Source organism: Solanum tuberosum, unplaced genomic scaffold, assembly GCF_000226075.1.
Source record: "Solanum tuberosum cultivar DM 1-3 516 R44 unplaced genomic scaffold, SolTub_3.0 scf00209, whole genome shotgun sequence".
NCBI lineage: Eukaryota > Viridiplantae > Streptophyta > Magnoliopsida > Solanales > Solanaceae > Solanum > Solanum tuberosum.
In genome coordinates, this window is record NW_006239134.1 from 46,166 (window position 1) to 69,586 (window position 23,421).

General features: G+C 37.1%; 1 protein-coding gene across 2 annotated transcripts; it reads right to left on the reverse strand.

Annotated features, from left to right (window-relative positions):
• Nucleotides 1-3,834: 3,834 nt before the first annotated feature.
• Nucleotides 3,835-22,483, reverse strand: LOC102593923 (uncharacterized). 2 transcript variants are annotated; one of them, XM_006355848.2, is made up of 16 exons: nt 22,333-22,483; nt 18,760-18,911; nt 18,301-18,418; nt 18,138-18,209; nt 17,724-17,842; nt 17,561-17,632; nt 12,523-12,657; nt 12,265-12,334; nt 11,985-12,160; nt 7,168-7,332; nt 6,972-7,043; nt 6,760-6,892; nt 6,257-6,667; nt 5,286-5,635; nt 5,044-5,124; nt 3,835-4,120 (listed from the first exon to the last, which is right to left on the reverse strand). In XM_006355848.2, exons 2-16 carry the CDS (start codon nt 18,886-18,888, stop codon nt 4,112-4,114), a joined length of 2,112 nt encoding a protein of 703 aa, XP_006355910.1. In that variant the 5' UTR covers nt 18,889-18,911; nt 22,333-22,483; the 3' UTR covers nt 3,835-4,111. The 2 variants fall into 2 exon arrangements, with proteins under 2 accessions (XP_006355910.1, XP_006355909.1); XM_006355847.2 differs by having other exon boundaries at nt 18,760-18,915.
• Nucleotides 22,484-23,421: the final 938 nt, after the last annotated feature.

Consider the following 23,421-nt stretch of genomic DNA (forward strand, 5'->3'; position numbering starts at 1 on the left):
AACGACGCCTTGTTGTAGAAGAGGATCGCAACAGATTACCACTGATGTTGTAGAAAATATCGCAACAATAACCTTTATTTGTGAAGGAATAATGGAACAAGAGAAAGGAAGGAAAGAAGGGAAAAGAAAATGGAAATTAGTAAAATTAAATTAAATTTGGAATATGAAACGACCTTTTATCTTTTATAGAGGAGAGGAGAGAGGGAAAAATGAAGGGACGATTGTTTTAAACCTTTTCAAAAAAAAATTTGAATTTTGACAATTCAAAGTGTGACATATGTTGCCACATATACCCTTTCAGTTGGGGCACATACAGATAATTCTGTGGTGTTTTTTACAACAGAGGTTATATATGTTGCCACAGACACCACATTTCTCCTTTCCATCATAATTGACATTGTTCCAACAAAATAAAATAATATTAATAATTATTAACATTAATATTATCAGCAAAAATGAACAATTGATGACAATATAATGTTGCCACATATCTCCTTGTTGTGACATATGTTACCACATATCTTCTTTCTGTGGCATATGTTACCACATGTATCCTTTCTGTTGGAGAACATGCAGATAATTCTGTGGTGTTTTTTACAACAGAGGTTATATATGTTGCCACAGACACCACATTTCTCCTTTCCATCATAATTGACATTGTTCCAACAAAATAAAATAATATTAATAATTATTAACATTAATATTATCAGCAAAAATGAACACTTCACCAATTATTTTATACAACTTATCAACAAAAAGGTAATTCACAATGGTATACATACCATCAATCTAATCAATGGTGGTAACCACAACATTTTCATCGAACTTTGCTTTTTTAGGTCTAGGCCTCTGTGAGTCTTCATTTTTACTAACATAGCCACTCCGAGACTTTAAAATCCCATAATTCCATAGGAGTGAAGCATATCTCATGCGAAGGGATTGAGAAATAATTCCATCATATGGTATTTGTAGTCCATCACTCAAAAACTCAGCGTATGCAGCTACAAAAACTCCAAAATCACTGCATGGTATATCATCAATTAGAAAATATAATAAACCTAATATTAACATCATATTTCGATAGTGGTAAGACTAAAAATAATAATGTGATACTACTTATAGACTATTGCTTGCTTGTTGGGCAATACTAATAACATGTATGACTTCGAATGGGTGAGATTTTTTCTTGCCCTGGTAAGATTCAAGAACTGACCAGTTGGTTCGGTCTTTTTGCTCATAAAATCCGCTGGATTCAAGGTACTTTGGCAACATTGTGGACAACTTTTGAATCTCGGTGCACAATTTTATGTTAGTCCTAGATGAGGACATCGAATCATACACCTTTATGCGTCGCTCCTTCAATACAACGACTGCCAAGACCCAATGAAACTCCCCATTACAATTTACAGGGACATAAACCTCATCTGTGAGGTGCCAAGGTAGTCCAGCAGGTATACCAAACCCTTTGATAGTGCCAACGATTTTATTCTCATATTCATGAACAACACTGGCATTGTCAATGTATGTTTTGAAAAAACAATTAGTAGTGATATATCGATATTTAGAATGACTCTGTTGCTTCGACTTCTTCCGCAAATAGTATAAAATGACATCCACATACTACACAGATACAACAACAAGTGTATTTATGTATCAATTTATTTGTATGTATTCATGTCTTAATCAAAAGATAAAAGTGGACATGAATTTACCTCATGAGTCCTGCACTTATTGGGTTGAGACATTACGAAGAACCAGTCCTTCTTCTTTGGAAATGCAAATACAAAATCAAGTTGTTTGAACTCAAGATCCGAGCACGCTAAGTAGTCATCGTCCTTGTCTCTTCTGCAATTTTGTAATTATTATAAATAAATATTTAGTGTACAACAACAAGAAATACTAATAATAGTTGAACGACTTTACTATTTTGCATGATGCTTGTAAAGACCCTCGTTTATCCAATGCGAGAAGGATGACATTAGTTCAGTTGGACCCTTACTGTCAATGTTAAAACCTTCAAATGGATATTGTTACTTCACATCACAACTGACGACTTCAACTTTCTTCTCTTTATTTTTCTTTCTCTCTTTCTCTTTCGCTTTCTTTTTCACTTTCTCCTTCTCCTTCTCCTTCTCCTTCTTCTTCTTTTGCTCCTTCTCCTTCTCATCCTCCTCCTTCTCCTTCTCTTTCTCCTCCTCCTCCTCCTCCTCCTCCTTCTCCTTCTCCTTCTCCTTGCCTTTTGGGTTTGAGTGTGATACTGGAGTAGTAGTCATTGATTTTTTTCTTTCACTAATTCTAGATAGTGATTGGGAAATAGATTTTTTCAACCTCTTACACTTCAAAGGCTGTGAAATCTTCTTGGATGTATGAACATCAATATTATAAGTCATTTTCTTAAAAATATCAGTCAGTTCTTTAACACGACTAATAAAATAATCATGTTGCTGCTCACATTCTTCGCATAGACAAAAAGAGCATTTGATGTTAGAAGAGGAAGCAACACCAATAAAAGATTGAGATGTTGTCATGGATGAAGCTTCTTGTATCATTTCATCTACAAGGTAAATAAAAAAAGATTGAGAGTTTACAATTGATTATAAAATAATAATGGGTAGCAATTTATACTTATGTTGACACAGATGGATATTATGTTGCCACATATGTACCTTTTGTTGCCACGAATGAATCTTCTATGGCCACAAATGAATCTTCATGTGCCTCAGATTAATCTTCTGTTACTACAAATGACCATTTTGTTGCCCTAACACATAGGTGATATGTTCCGGCATATGATAACTCTGTTGGAATATATACCAACATATCACTAAAATGTAGCAACATACGACACATCTTTCAACAAATGAAATATATGTTGGACAACTGAACAAGACTATATTTCTAAAATCATATGAACAAAATGGTCACAAAAAGAACAACAAAAGCAACAAAAAATGAATTTTCACTGAATGTTAACAATACATATACATTTCCTCAAAATTAGGGTTTTTTTTGGGTTTTGTTGAATTTTACTTTCAAAAAACAATAAATAATAGCTAACATTACACCATTATTCAATTTTCACATCTATAAAACGATTTATTGTTCATTAACCCAAGAAAAAAACTTAGTATTGTTCGAAAATTGTAAAATTCTTTCAAAAAAATTACTTACCCATTTTAACTCGAACACAATCTTCAGTTTAGAAAGATGAGAGAGTCACGGTCGTAGATGAGGAGGAAGATAAGATAATGGGGGAGAATATTTGTTTTGACAGTCGGATTTTCGAATTTTCTAAGGAAGAAGAAGAAGAGAGAAAGTTGGGAGAAGAACAGAAAATTCTATTTTCTTTTACTTTTTTTTTAAAAATGGTTTGGATAGAATTATAAAACTTGAAAAATGAAGTGTTTTTTTGTATTTTATAAAAGATTAGAAAGTTTTGAAAATGTTAATTTTATCCCAGATTTACTTAATTACATTTTAAAATGAATTTGACCCTTTTTTGGTCAAAGTGTTACAAAAAACCAAACCAAGACTTAATTGACACCTTTCATTTAATTGTCTCTAATGTCATGCTTTATTAATTCATCCCCACAACCAGCTTTGGCAACATAAATACTTGTGATCATAATGTTTGTTTTAAATAGAGGAGTAGACTCTTGATCTGAGTAACCCTATCAACATATGAGAGAAACCTGGTTGATCCAACTTGTAATTTTTCCAAGTATCCCATCTAGTAAAGGTAATCGAAGTTTAGTTATTTTCATTTTTTTGGCTTAACTAAGGTCTAAATTTTCCATTTCCAGTCCTCTTGTTATTTACTCATGAGTCGGTGTGTACGCAAAGGAGGAGAATTGCCCTATACTTCCTTCTAATTTATTTCTTCATAGCTCAATACATTAGTTGCATTTCCTTTTGCTATCTCAATTTACAATCATCAAATGAAAGGAGTAAATATTCATTCTATAATCTGCAGCTGATAAAATAACGTTTCAATTTGTTTTGCAAATCCAAATATCACCAACAAAACCTCAAAGCAGTTCCGCTGCACCATAAAGTAGATACAACACAAAGCCGCATTACATTTTGTGGCTGAAACCACGAAATCTCGAAATCACTCCCCCTGCACCATAAACCAGATATATTATATTCAAGACTGGTTGACATACAAATCAGGTAAAATCTAGTAAAAGACCACCAACTTCAGATCAGTACTTCATAAAAGAACACCAAAAACCCAAAGATGGTGCTCCTACTGTAAGCTGGAACGTTCAACAAGTTCATAGGATAACTGATCCAATAAGAACACAATGGCAGTAAAGTCGAACTAAGATCATCCACTCTGGTTATCCTAACAAGACTATTGGCTCACTCTAATAGCCTACCTTTTGCATGATGGGTCAACGAGCAAATGGGAACAACGGCTTAAGACATTAGGTGTAGGAGCTTTGTAGAGGTGGAATCTTCTAGTTCTTCCTATTTGACTCGAAACTGATCGATCTAGCCATGAGTAGGTTGAAGAGAGCTCTTACACACCTTGGAGGACCCTACTTTACAATGGATACCCTAATGGACCCATTTCAGGTCCAACCACATGTCCGTTTTTATCATGTGTTCACTATAATTCAACAATTCTTTTTTTTTTTTTAAATCTTCTTGACTTCTAATGAAGGAGAAGTAATTAAATTTTTTTTAAATCACTGAAGACAATCCGGTGAGGACGTTAACCTGAAAGAAAGATTTTATGTGTTATATATCACTAAGATCAATCTTCCACAATCGACTGATTGAAAGCCCAACTCTTTTGGAATACCAGAATTTCCTATTTCAGGTACAAGATGATAATCTAGTCTATCATACATGGTGATTACAACAAACAATCCTAGTTCAGTTCAGAACAATGACAATATTATCCTTTCCTTGCTCTCTCCCTACTACTACTCTTCCTTCCATCTATTTGTTTCTTTTTTTTTCTTTCAATTTTACTTTGAATGCATTCAGGGCCTTCTCTGTCCTCTTTTCTGGTTAGGATAAAGGGGAAATTACCTTTTGACGCTTTGAGCTTGGTGGCAGTGGAGGATCACGGCGCTGATGTGAAGAACTTGCATTCTCTGTGTTTTCTTGCGCCTGCAGAAAAGCAAATGATGCTGAAATATATAGTCTATTGTGGAAAGCTTTCAATTCTACAAGTGATAAGTGTTGCAAACTATTAAGTCTCTTTTCAAATCAACCTTGATTTCAAATTTGGCTTCATGTAAGAAAATAAGATGTCAAGCAGATAAATATACCTGTGTTTGACGACCATCGCTTCTATCTTCAGCCATATTTGATCGTTCACTAGGTAAATTAGCAGATGATGTTCCATTGGTTTCAGAAATAATTGGTATGATATGACGTAGAATATTTGATAGAAAAACCCCTTCATCTCCTGCTGCTTCTGTCTCCTGAGAATTACTATTGTTTTCAGCTTCCACACCATCTCCACTAGAGGAATTCATACTCACACCACGATCATTAACATTCTCAGGATGAACAGATTCACCAGAGAATAATGACCTCAGCAGTTGGTCAACACTACTTTGGTACTGAGCAGAAAACTCTTCACCATTTGATGCTTCACTGAATGAGCTAAAGTTACCTGAAACCATTGTGACATATCAAATACGTAGAGATAGTTTTTGCATAAGCTTATATACTCAAAACGGAAAATTAAAAGCAATGTCCGACCAAGTAAATGACAGCCATATAACCACATTGAATTATCACCTGTTCCTCTCTTGGAACTCAGATATAAACAACAACTCTACCAGATTTGACCATAAATACTTTTAACTCCTTTATATCAAACTGGAGCATACGAAGAATATTGATGCAACTGACATGTCAAAGACTCAGTTATATTTAGTTCATACAAACCTGGAAATATGCATCATGAAAAATGTATCCTTCTAAGATGGAAGATTGATACACTAGACAAGAAAGGAAATCTATTTGGACAATATATGACAGTGACCGACGAAAGTTAATGAAAAAAGGTCGAATTCGTGACCAGTAATATATACCGCAACTTTATGATAACAGATGTTGGATATGTTCACACTGTCAAGTGTGAAGATATCTACAGAAAGTCCACAAAACTTGTCGAAGTGCAACCATCTTCTACCTCATAAGATTTAGCACCACGTTCAGAGCCAAAAAATTGCAAGCGCTTTATAGATAAACCAACAGGAAGTAATAATTACAAAAAAAAATTGGTTACCTTCAACATTAGGAAGTCCAGCATTTTGCTGTTGCCCAGCAGAATCAGGATTAGCTGGGTCTCGAGTCTCAACACCATGTAAATTATTTTGATCAGATTCTTGAGAAGCTCCTGAATTGTTAGAATTCCCAGAACTGACATGTTGCACTCTAGCTAAAACTGGATAGAATATTCCCATGGGATTTCGAACTGAATCAGAAGTTGAACGCCCAACGGAAGCGGGAACTGCAGTAACTACAGTCCTAATAGGAACTACCCGCACTGCTGACTCCCTGGCAGAAGAGCTTCTAGTGCCTCCAGTGTTCTGTTGATCAGAACTTCCACCAATAGAAGCTGCTTGACCAGCTTGCCCTGGTTGCTGTGAACCACCAGCAGGCTCTCTTCGATTCGGATTTGAAGCCATAAATGAACCTAATGATACAGATGAGTGAGTAAAAGAGAAGATAAGCATGCAGTCTTTGTAACTAGCAGCAGCATAATAAACGCAAACAAGAAAAAGTAACCTGTTCGTATTCTAATGTCAATATTCCTTGGAATAAAGCCAGAACTAACAGATCCCCCAGAAAATCCAGTATTATTTTGTACAGTTCCAACAGGAACAGCCCCAAAGCTTGTATTCGGCTGAAAAGGTAATGGCTACACAATCAAAGGAACAGATGTCAAGCATCCACACAATCGGCTGCATAATAAAGTATATATCTGACAAGAAAATAACCTGAACCATTATAGGATTGGGGCCAGCAGTGGACACAAAGACAGCGGGTCCAGCATTCACCACAGCATCATCCTACGGTTGTTTTTCCCTTGTCAATACTTTTTACCTTCGTATAGCAGGATGAAAAGAGAAAACAAAAAATCTGGGAAATAACCACAGAAAGGGTGATACCACACTCTTGAAAGAGAAAACATACTGGTGTTTCGCCCATTCGCAATGTCATTGTCGTTCGACCAAGCTCAAGTAGCATAGCACCTATGTTTCGGAAAAGACCTCCTGTTCTCAAAGCATATGATTGAATTCTCATTCTCTCCCCAGGATTTGTCACATTTGCTTGATTCTCTAGCAATGTCGAAAATTGCTGCACCAAAGGTCAGAAAATGAGACACACGAAAATCAATTGGCGCAACAGTACAACCCCCTAATGTAAGCTACCGGTATATCTCTAACCTCTAGGCATCTCTAGAGGACTTCCCTCGGGACTTTGTCGTAAGTCTTTTCAAGCTCAATGAACACCATAAGCAAGTCCCTTTTCTTTTCCCAATATTTTTCCACCAGTTTCCTCAAAAGTACATTTTTCACTTTTGTTAATATTAAAATATTTTGCAAAGTATGAGATAATCAATATTTCATATAATTTAGGATAAAATAGTTAAGTTCAACATGAAAAAGTTATTACATGTTGATTCCATAAAAACGTTCATTGAATTAAGAAAAAGTAAAAAAATGTTATTTCTTAACATGCATCTTTTGAAAGAAAAATAAAGCTTAAAGTAAGAACAATTTAAGTTTATTGACTTCTCCAGTAATGTTTTGTGTGGTTTAATTTGAAAGAACATCTACAAAAGTATATTTCACTACCAAAGCTTTTAATTATTTATGTTTATATATAAGTTAACCATTTATTTATTTTTTGAGAAAGTTACAACCAGAAAATCAGGTTTCCTAATTACAATTCAGGTAGAGTATCCAGAAGATCTTCAATCCTTTAACAAAAAATTACAAAGAGCTTAAGACATCTATAACTGTTTCTAGATCTTCCATATCTTCCATATACTCCTGTTTACACCAATAATGAAACAACACTAAACAATTCATCTTCATCTTCTAGATGTTGTTGCTCTTGTTCTGGTGGCACCTGAGGTTTCTTTGTGTCCAAGCAGACCACCAGATACAAGCTGGTATAATTTTCCACCTATCCTCGTGGTCAGAAATGTTAGCATAGCTGCTCCAGATCTTCAGGGTCTGAGCTATTTTCCTTGGCATCACCCAGCTCAGACCCTTCATATTTAGGAAGATTTCCCACAGTTGAAAGGTAATCCTGCAGTGTATAAATAGATGAGTTACAGTCTCAACCTTTTATTCACAAAGAGGCACCTAGGGCTTAGATGGATCTCCCTCTTCATGAGATTTTCTTGAGTTAACACAGCTTGTTTAGCCAAAGCCAAGTAAAACAGGAAACTTTTATAAGGAATTTTAACTTTCCATATAAGCTTCCAAGGCCAGTCATCAATTTGATTATCATAAGCATTAAGCTTTTTTTTTTTTTTTTTTGATTTGCACCGGGTGTCCGAGTCTCTTTGAGCCCCGACTAATCCCGGGGGTGCACAGGCCCTCGGCAAGGAGTTTCCCGCAAGTGCACCACGGTTAATTCAGGTTTTACCCAGTCCGATGGCCCTCAGAAATTGTTTGCACCCAGTGGGTTTCGAACTTGAGACCTTGAAAGGGAGCAAACCCCAAGGCTCAAGTCAATTGCCAGCAGGCCAACCCCTGAGGGTTTGTAGGCCCCTTTCACACTGAATCTACCTTGACTGTGGCCCTGCAACTCCAATCTATCTAGGTCATTTGAAGTTCCTTTGAATTGCTCCAACTTGCTGTAGAACTCAACTAACCTCAAAATCTCCCAGTCATTAAAAGGTCTTCTAAAGCTCAAATTCCATCCCTATTCTGACAAAACTTAAGCCACAATGGCCCTTTGTTGTTGGTTTAGGATGTATATGCCATTAAAGGTATCCTTAAGGGAAGCTTGTTCAAGCCAGTTGTCTTCCCAGAAAGAAACCTTCCAGCTATCTTTTGTTCTTATACTACAGTTCTCTCTTAGCTTTGGCCACAGATTCCTGATGGACCTCCAAAGGCTGATTCCGTAAGTGTCAGTGGCCATTTTGGTGGTCCAATGATCTGCCATTTCATATTTCAACTGGATTACTTCTTTCCAGAGTGCCAGTTCACTAGATGCAAGTCTCAAGAGCCACTTCATTATAAGGCATTGATTCTGTGTTTTTAAGTTCCTCACCCCCATACCCCCTTTTTGTTTACTCCCAATCAGTGCATCCCACTTTACCAAGTGGAATTTCTTGGTTTCACTATTTCCTTCAAAGAGAAAATTTCTTCTTAGAGCATCCAATCTCTCAATGACCCCATCTGGGATAGGTAAAAGGGACATCATATATGTAGGCATTGAGTCGAAAACACTATTGATTAGTGTTAGTCTTCCTCCTAAGGAAAGATATTGACTTCTCCAGTTCACCAACCTTTTCTCACACTTCTCTACCACCCCATTCCATATATCTATAGACCTATTCTGAGCTCCCAATGGCATGCCCAGATAAACAGTTGGTAAATCCCTAATACTTCCACCAAGAATCCAAGCCAATGAGGTTAAATTAGGAACCTCATTAACTAGATATAAGAAGCTCTTATTCCAAATGATGTGTAACCCTGAGATTGCTTCAAAAAGAACAAAAATGACCCTGAGAATCATGAGTTGGTTCCTACTGGCCTCACAAAAGATCAGTGTATCATCAGCAACATAGAGTAATCTCCAAGTTAGAACCTTCCCTGTTTGAAGCTCTAAATCCCTTCAACCAATTATTTTCTGGGGTAATTTTCAACATATCATTTAGACTCTCCATGGAAATGATGAAGAGAAAAGGAGATATTGGGTATCTTTGCCTTAAACCTCTCTGTGAGAAGAAGAATCTTGTAGGGGTACCATTGATAAGGACAGAGAATTTAGCTGTGCTTATGCAAAACTTCATCCATCTTATCCATCCCTCTTTTCGGGAGGGTCACCAGCAAAAAATTCCAATCAAAGTGGTCATAGGCTTTTAGTATATCTAACTTGCAAAGAATGCCAGGTATATTGCTTGACTCTATAGTCCACTAGTTCATTTCCCATAAGGATGGCATCCATTAATTGCTTTCCTTTGATGAAAGCCAATTGTTGGGTGTCCACCAATTTGTGTAGACACTACTGATCAAACTGATAGGTCTGAAATGTGTGAGCTCTTTAGCACCCATCTCTTTAGGAATCAAAGCTACATAGGTAGAAGTTGAAGCTTTTCTCAAAAACACGTCTTTCATGAAAATTCCTGATTGTACTAATTACTTCACCCCTTATTACTTCCCAGCAATGGACATAAAAAGCCATGGTGTATCCATCAGGGACAGGAGCTTTGTCTCCGGCACAAAGTTTCACACATTCCCATATCTCTTGTTCCTCAAATTCCTTTTGTAACATTTGGTTGTCTTCAAAAGCAACTATGTAGTCTACCCTGCATCCACCAGATGGTCTCCATGTCTCTATCTCAGTGTATAATCTTTGGTAGAAATCCACAATCTCCTTCTTTATAGCTTTTGGATTTTTGGTTGCTTCCCCATCCACCATTAGTTCATCAATATTGTTATATCTTCTATGAGCATTTGCTGATCTGTGGAAAAAACTTAGTGTTGTTGTCACCCTGTTTCAGCCAGTTAACCATTGATCTTTGCCTCAAAGCTATTTCCTCAAATTTAGCTATGTTTTCAAAATCTACAAGGAGTTCTTCCTTTGAGTGTGTCTCATCTTTTCTTAGTGCTCTTTGATCCTGAATTTCCTCTAATTCTGTCAATTGATCAAGGATGCTTTGTTTCTGGATTGCTAAATTCCCATGGGAAGTTTTACTCCATTCCTTCAATTTATCTTTTAAAGCTCTCAACTTGAAAGTTAAGATAAAATCTGGCCTCCCTTCACAGACTATAGAGTTCCACCACACTTTAACTCTATCCAGAAAACCTTCTGTTTGCAACCACCAATTTTCGAACTTGAAATAAGATCTTCTAGGTTCCCACCAGTTCCCACTTTGGAGCATTATGGGGGTGTGATCAGAGGTTACCTTGTGTAAGGTTGTCTGCTTGATGCTCTTGAATTCCTCATTCCATTCTTCAGAAATAAGAACCTATCAAGCCTGGCAGCAACATCATGTCTATCCCCTTTCCTCCATGTGTAATTGCCCCCTATCAAATGTGGATCTTGTATGAAATTAGACAGATCATTCATTGCTCTTGTGAGACTAGAGCAGTTTCTCTTTTCTGAAGGAAATCTGACTCTGTTGAAATCCCCACATACTACCCAAGGCCCATCAAACAGTCCTCTAACTGAGCCTACTTCCCACCACACTTCTTCCCTTTCTACTATGTTGTTTGGAGCATAGATACCTCTAAAGAAACCAAGTGAGGTCTTGGTTCTTTCCATTGAACTTAGAGGATAGGCCCCCAAACAACTTACTTCTCCTGTCCATACTTTCTCATCCCATAGAATTAGGATACCTCCCCTTGTCCCACCAGCTACCAGTTGACAGAATCTGACCCCTCTGTTAGCCCACAATTCTTTAACCAAATTCTTGGTATCTCCTTGAATTTTTGTCTCTTGAAAGCAATAAACATCAGCTTTTCATTCATGAATTAAATTTTTAATGCTACACCTCTTGCTTGCCTATTGATTTCATCATATAACCCCTCACTCAGTTGGGTTCAAGACTCTATCCTTCCCTAAGGCGAAAACTCCGCCAAGTGTGTATATATATATATATAAAACCAAGAAATATTCCGCAATAGGGTTAGAGCCCGTGATACGCCCAACCACACATCAGGAATTGCACTCTTCCCTCTGACCAAAGTCCAGGAGCGTTAAAAAATACTCTTACCAGATATTAGAAGTTTTAAATAGAAACTACTAAAAGTACAAGCACATACCGACAAACACTCTACCACTTGTTCCATGAATAATTGTCTCGTCAAAATAATCACTTCCGCCAAGGATGCAGGTGTCGGAAATCCCCTCTCTCCGATTGAATGAGTGGTAGCCTCCAAAGCTGTTCTATCTGCTACATGTACACCAGCAGATTGTGTAGTCTCACTTTGTCCTCTAACTGCCAACATCAAAGGTCAGTTAATAAGAATAGCTCTTACCCCCCCCCCCCCCCCCCCTCCTGAGGAGGCGAGTATATGTAAAAGAAGAGAAAGGGACTTTTACCATTGGCTCTGAACTCTGCAGTTAAATGGCTCAAGTACTGGGTCAAGGTTGTAAGAGAATCAGGAATAACCTGCATGAAAAGAACAAAGATATTAACGTGGAAAACAGAGGAGATGGAGGACAAAAACATATGAACAATGTTCTGTCATCTGAAATGATGCATGAGACGGTCAACATGTTGGTTACATGTTGAATGAAGAGTGTGCCCCAAAAACATGAAGGAGAATTTGAAGTCGAAATAATTGATGCAAAATTTACCGGTGCTTGCAGAGGGACATCCGTCGGACGTGCAGAAGCACTAGTAGTGACGCTGGATTGATCCCTTGTATCAGCTTGTTCAGTCTGTGATCTACCAGAATCTCTAATATTTCCTAGACTTGCCGGACCAAAACCCTGCAAAGAATATAGCATGCATGTTTACAAAGTCACAAATGATTATCCTACGGCCAAGACTGAAACTCCTCCCAACCCCACATATGGGATGTGTGTTCATTAAGACCAGGCTACTTAGTCCCTACATAACGACCATAATGGAAAAACTACTTGCCTCAGTTCCAAACCAGTTGGATTGGCTATATAGATCCACACTAACCATGTTCAACAATTAAATTCATTTCGGGCCAACATTTCAAAAAATAAAAATGATAAGTACTTGAAGTTCTCTATATTTATTGGCATAAGAATATACAATAGGGAGATAAGTCTTATAGAATGAATAGGAATATAAAATAGGGATAAAAAACCCTTAGAAAGCATAGGACCTAAAGTAAATGTATAAACATGACTAAAATAAATTCCCAAGAGATTTGGTATCGCCTATATAAATCTTTTCATTGCGTCCTATCTTTCCCGAGAGATGATTTAAGTCTACCTCGTCCCTTTTTAACACTCACCAGAATTTCACACCTGTGGGTCGATGCATTAGAAGATCGACATAGAATATGGTCAAACCATGCAACGCGACCATAATGGAACAACACATAAGATTATTGGGACTTCCCAACATAACTTGCATTCAAACCAAACGACCCCTTCCACCTAGTGACAAGTATTGGGACTTCCAACTGGATAGTTTCTTCTCACACTTCTCAATGACACCATTCCAGATTTCCTTGTATTTGGATTTAGCTCTTAAAGCATACCAAGATATACAGATGGAAGGACCCTACTTCTCCTCCCCGTGTTGAGGCTAGGAACTCCATATCATTGACTTCATTAATTGGATACAGTGAGCTCTTCCTCCAATTGATGTGCAGACCAGACAGTATACACAGATTCAAATAGAACCAAAATCACCCTCAGATACTTCAGTTCACCCACATTTGCATCACAGAAAATTAGAGTGTCATTTGCATATTGTAAGTGTGATCTTCATGCTAATGTTGTCCCTCCTATCCATTTCAAAACCATTAATCCAGTCAATGTGCTTAGCAGTTTTTTTAACTATATTGTTTAAAACTTCCATTGCCAAAATGAACAAGAAGGGGAACTAGGGATCACCTTGTCTTAGCCCTCTTTGAGCTTCGAAAAAACAAGAGGAGAGCCATTGATCAAAACTAAAAAGCATATTGTGGAAATGCAATGCCTGATCCAATTGATTCATGTTCCTCCAATGCCCATCCTCTTTATAATCTCCAGTAAGAACCCCAGTTGACATGATCATATGCCTTTTCTATATCAATCTTGCATAATATTCCATGTTTATTCTGTTTGACTCTTGAATCAACTTCTTTAGACATTAACATAGCATCCATATTTGCCTCCCCTTGATAACAGTCATTTGTTGAGAATCTGCCAGTTTTGCCATCACCTTTGTTAATCTCTCAGTCAGTACCTTTGGAAACAGCTTATAGATACTTCCTATCAAACTAATAGGCCTGAAGTCTCTCAATTACTAAACTCCTTTCCTTTTTGGGATTAGAGCTATAAAAGTTGCATTAAAGCTCTTTTCAAATACCTCATGTTCATGAAAAATCCTGAATGCATCTATAATGTCTTGTTTCATTATCTACCAACAAGTGAGGATGAAATCCATAGTGAATCCATAAGATCCTAGGGCTTTGTGTCTAATACACCACAAAACCTCTTGTTCTTCAAATGTAAATTGCCAAGTCTCCTTTTCTTGCTCTGAAATAGCGGGGCAGTACGCAAAATTGTAAACAGGTCTCCAGCTCTCTGTTTCTATATATAACTTCTGATAAAAGTCAATGATCTCCTCTCTAATTCTTGATGGATCTTCAATAATTTCTCCTTGAATCATCAGCTGGTCTATATTGTTGCATCTCTTATGAGCATTTGTGGAAGAACTTGGTGTTCTTATCACCTTCTTTTAGCCATTGTATCCTGGATCTTTGACTTCATAAAATTTCTTTTTCTTCAATTTTGACAAGCTCCTCATACTACATAAACAGTGCAGCTTTCCTCACATTCTCCTCCTCATTTAATAGTCTGTGATCCAGGATAGCCTCTCATTCAGATATTTGCCCAAGTAGATTCCTTCTCTGAGAGCTGAGATGTCCTTGATAACTTAAACTCCACTCCTTAAGCTTTGATTTGAGAGCTTTGAGTTTATAAACGAGGATGAAGTCTGGCTTCCCTGAGGGCTAAAAGAACTCCATCAGTACCTGCCTCTGTCCATAAATACTACAGTTCCCGGACACCACTTTTTCTACTTTGAAGAAGATTTATTATGTGCCCATATTCCACATTGCAAAGCTATTGGATTGTGATCTAAAACCAGTCTTTGTATTAGAATTTGTTATATGTTGCTGAATTTGTCAGCCCATTCCTCTAAAATAAGAGTTCTGTCAACCCTAGATGTTGTGAGGTAGTTATCCCCTGTAAACCATGTGTAGATTTCCTCCTTTCCAAGTTAAGATCAATCAGCTTCATATCTTCTAAAGAGTCAAAAAATTCCACAATATGTTTGGATCTTCTCTTGCAATTACTCTTTTCTGTGGGGTATCTAACTATATTACAGCTCAGGATCCTTCCATCAGACCCCTAACTGCACTAATTTCATCCTATACTATTCTACTTTCAATGCCACAATTAGGGGCATTTACACCTGTTAAATGACAAGATTATTCCTGAAGAAGAGTTCAAATTTGCAAGTAATAGTATAAGCTCCAATTTCTAGAACCTCCCCTTTCCACACGCTACTGTCCCACAACAATTAAATTCCCACCTTGAACCATTAGCCTTCAGATATGCATACCTCACCCATCTACATCCCCATATTTGATTAATCATCTCTTTACATCCCCCTCCAATTTGGTTTCTTGGAGGCAGAGGATATCTGTGTTCCAATCTATAACCAAACTCTTCACTAATCTTCCTTTATCCCTCTCATTCAGACCCCTTACATTCCATGAAACAAGTTGGAAATTCATGAGTCATTTGTTGTCAAACTCTTTCCCCTGCTCTTGTTACCATTGTCCTTAAATTTCACGTCAAAAGATACTAGGTCTTTTAGTTCCTGTACACCTTTGAATCTAATTTTCTTGAATTCCTTCTCCATCATTCTCATATGTCTACTACTATCAATTCGTCTCAAGAGTTCCATTACTGCCTCCTCATGTCCCTAAATTCTCACCCCAATCAATTTGGTCAACTTGATCAAATTTTGATGAACCCAAATAGTTGCATCCATTTCTTTATCAAGGGTTGTGGTTTGGGGTTGCATCTGAAGTGGCTCCGCAACTTCCACTACCCAACTCTACCCCTTTGGGTTTGTGTTTAGAATCGCCATTGGAGATTCATCTTTTCCCAACGCCACACTGATCTCGCCCTTATCATTACCTTGTACCTCTGCACCCAAGTCTTTCTCTATGTTTTCCACTGTCTCTATTGTCTGCTCTGGGTGACTGCACGGATTTAAAATGCATCACTAGGATGTACAACTTACTTACTTATATACCCAACATCTCTCCTATGTTTTGCCAATGTGGGACTTCTTATCCTAAGCTGGGGTGGGGTGTCGCACTGAAGGTATCCTCTTATTTAATCATCTTTTTCCTACGGTTGTCGGAATCTCACACCAAATCAGTAATTTGAAAATATAACTGTCACTTCCCATTTCCACCTCTCTTGGGACTTCTACTCTGTCTCCCCTAACTTTAATTCTAGCCCAAAGCATGATTTTTGGGAGTTGTTTCATCCTCTGTTTCAATCCAACCCCCACACATCTCTCCGATCTGCTTGAAGGTGATTTACGACCACAAGTTTAGAGGCAGAGCATAAATATGGATCTATACCTAGCTTCTTGCCACCTCATTCGGCCAGCATCCAGCAGTGGGGGACCACTATTTTAGTGACAATTTGGATTTCTTCCATTTCCAATCAACATTGATGGCATGCTCTGCTTCCTTCCTAGATGGAAGCTCAACCAGAAACTGGGAGTCATTCATAACATATATGTTGATTCCGTGAGAAGGCTTCCACATACTGCAAACCCATCTCTATATGTCAGTCAGAGTTGGCGTTTCTTGCTCATGTCCAAAAGTTTCCCCACAATACATCTGCCAAGCACATCGTCTTCTGAAACTATAGAGCTTCCAGGGAGGGTGATTCTGCAGGGAGTGATCTGTGGTGTCAAACCTTTAATTGCTTCTGTCTCCCATTTATTGCTTCTGTTGGCTTCAACAAAAGAAGATTTGATCTGATGTTGTCCAATAACTGCTGTTTTCTCACCCCTTTCTGAGACCCCAATGAATTTTGTAACTTTCTGAGCTGTTTCTATCCATGCATCATTTAATGTAGTCTCAGGAGTTATAATAACTGACCTGCTGCCCCCTTGTACTGCAATAAACCTGGCATACCTACCATGCTCATTGTATTTAAGAGTGCAAAAGAATTCAGCAAAGTGATGCTTTGTTTTCCATCTCCCAACTGTCATTCTTTGCTCCTTTGAAGCTTCAATAAGTACTTGGACTAGCCATCTCATGACTTTAAGGCTTAAAGTTACTTTCCTCATACCTGCTACGCTCAGTCCATTCAAACCATGTTCCTGACCTAGAACTGAACTTAGAGATGTCATACGATTTAAATCTAGCGTAAAGGTAAATCCTTTCTTCCCCCATGTAAAATTTGTGGTTCTAAATTCTGAAAAGGTGAAAGAAATAAGGGTGAAAGCTAGCACAGAAGGTGATAGCTTGGCCTGAGAAGACAAAAGAAAGTTTCCGGCTGAGAGATTTTGTCCATGGGATAATTTTAAACCACATATTTCAATCATCCATAGAAAAGGGAAAAGGACAAACTACAGCATAGGATCATGAGTGAAACCTTTGATACTTACATGGAGATCAATCCCCGCATTCCCACCGCCAGCGCTTGCAATTCCAAAAGATCCAAGCACAGCTGTTACAATCTTAAAATATGAAACAGAAAAAATGAGTTCCATCTCCTGAATTCTGACAGCAAATACATCATGAAAAGGAAGAAAGAATGATAATGCCTACGCGATTCAAATCAGGGAAAATTCCATCTCCATGATCAGATGAGCTGTAGGTTCCAACTACCACACCAGGACTCACTCGGTTTCCTTGACTGTACCCAGCACTTGATGCAGAAGCAGTTGCTGCAATTTTAAACTTAATGGTTATAAGGAACTCACGACATGACAGAACCCATGTAAAGCATTTATCATGGTATTGTCTTCTGTACATTTTCCAGTACTGTCCGACTTCGATTACATCCATTAATAATCAAGTTTCCCAAGCTTTCTAGCTCCCCAAAGTTGAAGGATTATAAGATAAATCAAGACAACAAGAATGAAGACTAACACAATGGAAGTTCATACGACTCTCTGAAGCTATAGTTCTTCATGTCTATTTTCAAATGGAATTCAATAGTTTGTCCAAATCATAACAAACCTTGGGGATCAGGGGTACTGTCTGATGAAGGTTGCCTCACAACCAGATGCAAAGTGTGACCATCTTCCACATCTATTTGCAAATCCGTGAAGGAACTCAAATTCCTAAATCGTATATTAGGTGCATGCTATGTTCCTAAAACACATGAGAGTCAAAAGGATACGGTAAGCGGAAAGCAGCTGGTCATCCTTCAACACTTTTCCACGGCATATGAGCCGTTGTTGTTCTGTCAAGACACCAGTAACTGTCGCAATTTGTTCCTTCAATGCAGGGACTGGCACCTGTATTGGAATTGACAAAAGGTATTAGAATGAGTGTCAGAATATTCTAAAAGTCAAACAGATAATACTACAGTCAACTTTTAAACTCTTAGTTCAAGAGCATGATTGGTCTTTGTGATTGTATTCCAATATCCAACAAGAATGCACATTGGCAACTCTCACAGATACAGAAAATCGGTGTATATGGAGCAACGATTACTTGAAATTCTACTGTTTGAAGAACTATATAAACAAATTACAAATAGACCGATTGGCCTTGATGTTTTTATTGTCCCCCCTGTTTGATAGGTAGCACAGCTCTTTTTCTCAAAGAATTGAAAATAAAAGCAATAGATATTTACACATTTATCCACTCGCAATGTATACGTCTGTGAGTCCAACATCTTTATCTTTATCTCAACTGTGGTCTCAGGACATTCAGCCTCACCACTTCCACAAATCTGCACATCTTCAGCACCGTTGCTAACCATCTTCTCCAAGTTTCTTTCGACCCCTGACTAACAATCAAATGACAAACAAATGTGAAAATAAGGTGAAAAATCTGCAGTAAAAAAACAGAAAAAATATATGTGGCAGTTATATTGCAGAAGAAAATAAGAGTATCCAACAATTATCCATTAAACTGATACATCTCGAGGCATGTATAACCATGTTTCGTTGTAAACTAGAAGAGGGAAGGGCAAACGAAGAAATTGTCTCTTCCATTTCTTGGTTTGTTAAAATAGGTATTGAAAGAAAAATAGAAGAGAAAACAGTCCTCTTTCATTGCATCCTACCTTATCTTTTACTATCTTGGCAGAGAAACTGGAAAAAGTTGTCAAATCAATCAATCAACTAAGCTTCGATCCCAAGCTTCAATATAGATCCTTTACATATTCTCTCAGTTCAAGCCAATTCCATTCCAATACTGGTAGTAACTTCTCTTTTAAGGCAAATTAAGGGTTTTAAAACTGCAGGCTCCTAAAACCTCAGACTTGCCCCTACCCAATCTCAATGTAAGTGGAACCACAACATTATAGTCTTAATCTCAAATTAATTTGTATAACTATAAAGATCATTTGCCTCTATTGTGATACAGTCAAACCCCTTATTTTGAGTCTTTACGCCTAAACTAATGTTTTGAGACTTTCTACAAGTTGTTTTTATCATTTGGGACTTGTTGGGGTGGTTTGGTTTGAGACCAAAGGAGCTTGGGTGAGGTTTTTGGACCATTGGAACAAAAACTGCAGATTCAGTCTATTGTTGTCAACTTGTGCACCACGATCACGGTCACCCTGCACAATTGCAAACAATGCTATCCCTCAGTATTGCACAATCGTGCATGAAGATCCCGATAGGCTAAGTGGCCAATCACTGCAGCGTGATCATGTCCCATCTTCAGTGATTGTGTAAGCCAATGCCTAGGTCCTAGCCAGCCCACCTTTGTTCAGTGCGATTGTGCAAGGCATGCAGTGATAGCGGTAATGTCCATTATTAAACGCACCAGATTTTGCCAAAACTAAGTCTAATTTTCCATGTTTTAAGGGTTCTAAGCTACAGGATTTCACTCTTTCTGAAAAGTAACCACCTAGTCTTTGAGGTAAGGTTTATAATAGTAGCTTTGGATTATATACATGTTTTCCTTTGAATTTTTAAGATCAAAACATGTATTTTCTAGTGTTTCAAGTTGGAATTAACCCTAACTCATTGAATCACCTAAATTGAGATTAGACCAAGTAAAGCAAGTCAAGATAGGATTTTGACTATAGATTTAAATTCCCTAGCTTACGGGTGATCTGCTAATATAATTTGTTCCGGGTTTTGACCCCATTGACCCATATTCGACTTTGACCAAAGCCTAGATTTCTAAGATGGGTCCAATGGACGTAAATTAACCCCCAAGGTTCATTAATTTGGATAGATTGAGAATTTTAGCAATCCTTGGTGCGGGGAAAAGCTATTTTACATCGGTAGCTTTTATGGATACCAGGTATGTTTAGACATTGACCTTAGAAAAGCATGTTTAAGTAAAGCCAAATGTCTACTATAAGTAAGGGGGTGACTATGTAAACAAGGAGACGAGTGTATACGTATACACAGGTATATACATTCAAGTCACGAAAATTGCTAGTATTTATGAATTGTGTGTATTATCTAAAACACACATATGATATGAGTTTATATGTGTTCTCATATGCTTTATTTAGATATAAGGAGATTATATGTCAAGTGGACAAGTTACGGGTGAAAATGTTGAGTTTTTGGGTGGGAAAAGGCAACCTAAGGAGGGCAAGCAAAAAGGGGAGGGTAAAGTAGTGATGTATGGGAGAAGGAATAGGAATATGGGAAATGTGAGGGGTAGTATAAGGAAGGAAAGGGCGGGGGGAGGGGGGTTTGCCAAAGAAGTTATTTGATAGATAATAAAATTGTTAGTTGGAATGTGAGGTGATGAATGTGACACAAACAAAAGGGTCATCATCAAGATAGGGATTAGAGTGTTGGTGAAATATGACCAGTTACAGGCTCAGGGAAACGCAGGGGGGATATTGTCACTTTGGGATGAAAGGAAGATTGAGATATGGAGGTGAAGAAGAGAGATTATATGGTAGCAGCGACATTTAAAATATTGGGAATGGGACAGAATGGGAATTTGGTGGAGTTAATGGTCCTGTTTGGGAGGGGTCTAAGGTGGCTTTTTGGGGAGAAATGGGGACAGTTTTGGGACAGTGGAATATCTCATGGGTACAAGGTGGGGATTTTAACACCTTCAAATTCCTGAAAGAGAGGGTGAGGCGTAGGGTGGTTCCTAGGGAAATAAAGGAGTTCTCAGAGCATTGATAACTTTTTTCTTATTAATCTTCCATTGACAGGTGCTGCTTTCACTTGAGTTAGGTCGTAGGATTCATCTTTTAGATAGAGACTCGTTCTAGGTGTCTGCCTCATGGAAGGAGTTTGCTCCAAAAATTATACAAACTATCCTTATGAGGTTGGCATAGGATCATTCATCCATTTTGTTAGATGGTGGAAGAGAAGAACTCCCTTTAGATTAGAGAACATGCGGTTAGGAGAGACAAACTTCATGAAAAAATGGTTAGATGTTGGAACAACTACAATGTGGTGGAAAAATTGTCATTCCGGCTAGCAAAAAAGCTGAAGATGCTTAAAAAGGAAATAAATGTGTGGAACAAAGTGGTGTCTGGAAGGGTACAAATGAAAATAAAAGGGACTATCAATGATACGGGGGAACAAGGTGGGACTTGGGAGAACTGTCCATAAAGCCATCAACTTTAGCCACATATGCTAAAATTTATAGTAGCCTTGATTCTTTTTGTGAACTGTCCATGAACTCATCAAGGATTATTCTAATTAACCAATCCACGGAAAACCAAATGAATCAACTGAAAAACTTAGAGCTCAGGCATAGAAACATTTCATCTAGCCAACCCAAATTAGTTTGCAATTGAGGATAAGTGATGTTGCTTTTGTTCAGTAATAACTAAAGAGGATAACAAGCTGAATACATGTCTCTGTACACAGAAAAGTGTCAAATCAACAAAGATATTATTCAGAAACTTGTAATCAAGTGGCCATCACAGCGTATCTGAAAACTCAACCAACGAAAACGTCCTGCATTCTCTAATGAAAAAAAAAAAAAATCTTGCTCTATGAAGTTGGTTATGCTAAAAAATAGATCATGAATTACCATATGCCTAAACAGGAGTGAGAGCATAAACATAGACAGTACAACTTCATATATATACCTGAAACTCCTATACATAGCAAGTAACAGAGAAAATTCTAAAATTGATGAGATGAAGTACAAAAGTTTTTACCAGTTTCCTGATTTGATCAATCAAAAACAAGAATCCGGAACCCTAGAGATTAACGATATATAAGAGAAGAAAGATGAAAAGTAAAGAGAATCAGATACAAACCAGAAAGAGAGCTTGATCGACAGCGTTTCGGAACAAGTATCTATCTACTCAGCGGAGCGGACAACAAACAGAGCTGATGTCTGTCTCTCTATCTCTTGCTATTTTTCTGTCTGAACGCAGCAGCAACTGTAAGATGAGATCCCTTCTTACATGCCTATAATACTTTGCTTACCTGTTTATTTTCTTTGATGGTCCTTTTTTTTTAAAAAAAAAAGATAAATAATAAAAAAATATCTATATTTTTATTTGGGAATTAGGACAAAAAAAAACGCATAACACATAAATGTGATCTTTAATTTAGCTTCAGTTGTTAATTACGGTTTTCAATTTTGGTTGTGTACAAGTAGGCATTTAAACTTATATTAAATTGAACAAATAAACACATTCATCTTATATGGCGTCCTACATGGTAGTTTTGTGTCATATGTGGCGTCCTATGTGTATTATGGCATGTACGACACGTGTGTCTACTTGTTCAATTTTATACAAGTTTAAGTGTCTATTTGTGCACACTCAAAGTTGGAGCATAGTTGTTAACTGAAATCAAGTTAAGGATCATATTTATGTATTATGCCAAAAAAGGAGTAAAAAAAATTTCTAAAAAATGAATTTCACTTGATTTGATTTGACTTGACTATTAAACATGAAGAATAAGACAAGCCTCACAAATTACCTTTTTAAAATTTTATTTATTAATAATTAAATTATTTCCTTAAATGATCACTCAAGTTTTTAAAATTACATTCAAATATCACTTTTATTTCAATTATTATTAGGACCAAAATACTAGTCAACTATCACTATTTTTCTTAAAAAGAAATACAAAATACCTCAAAAATCGCTTTCTCTCATAGCTGACATGATATATCATTCAACTTTATTCTTTTAATAATAGACTTATTCACCTAAAATTATAATCTTCTTATTTTTTTAAAAAATACATTAGTTTACCATACTTAAACTTTATATTTATCATACTTAAGAATTCTTGACCATATTTAAAATTTTATATATTTTTCTACCGTGAAAAATAGCTTTTAACACTTACTATAAATGCCATCAATTTTGAATAGTTATGGACAAATGTAT

Coding starts and splice junctions, on each gene's coding strand:
- LOC102593923 (XM_006355848.2), bottom strand. CDS start 18,888: ATGGTTAGCAACGGTGCTGAAGATGTGCAGATTTGTGGAAGTGGTGAG. Junction 18,210..18,300: donor CCAGCTGCTTTCCGCTTACC/GTATCCTTTTGA, acceptor ATTTGCAAATAG/ATGTGGAAGATGGTCACACT. Junction 6,893..6,971: donor CCAATCCTATAATGGTTCAG/GTTATTTTCTTG, acceptor TTGATTGTGTAG/CCATTACCTTTTCAGCCGAA.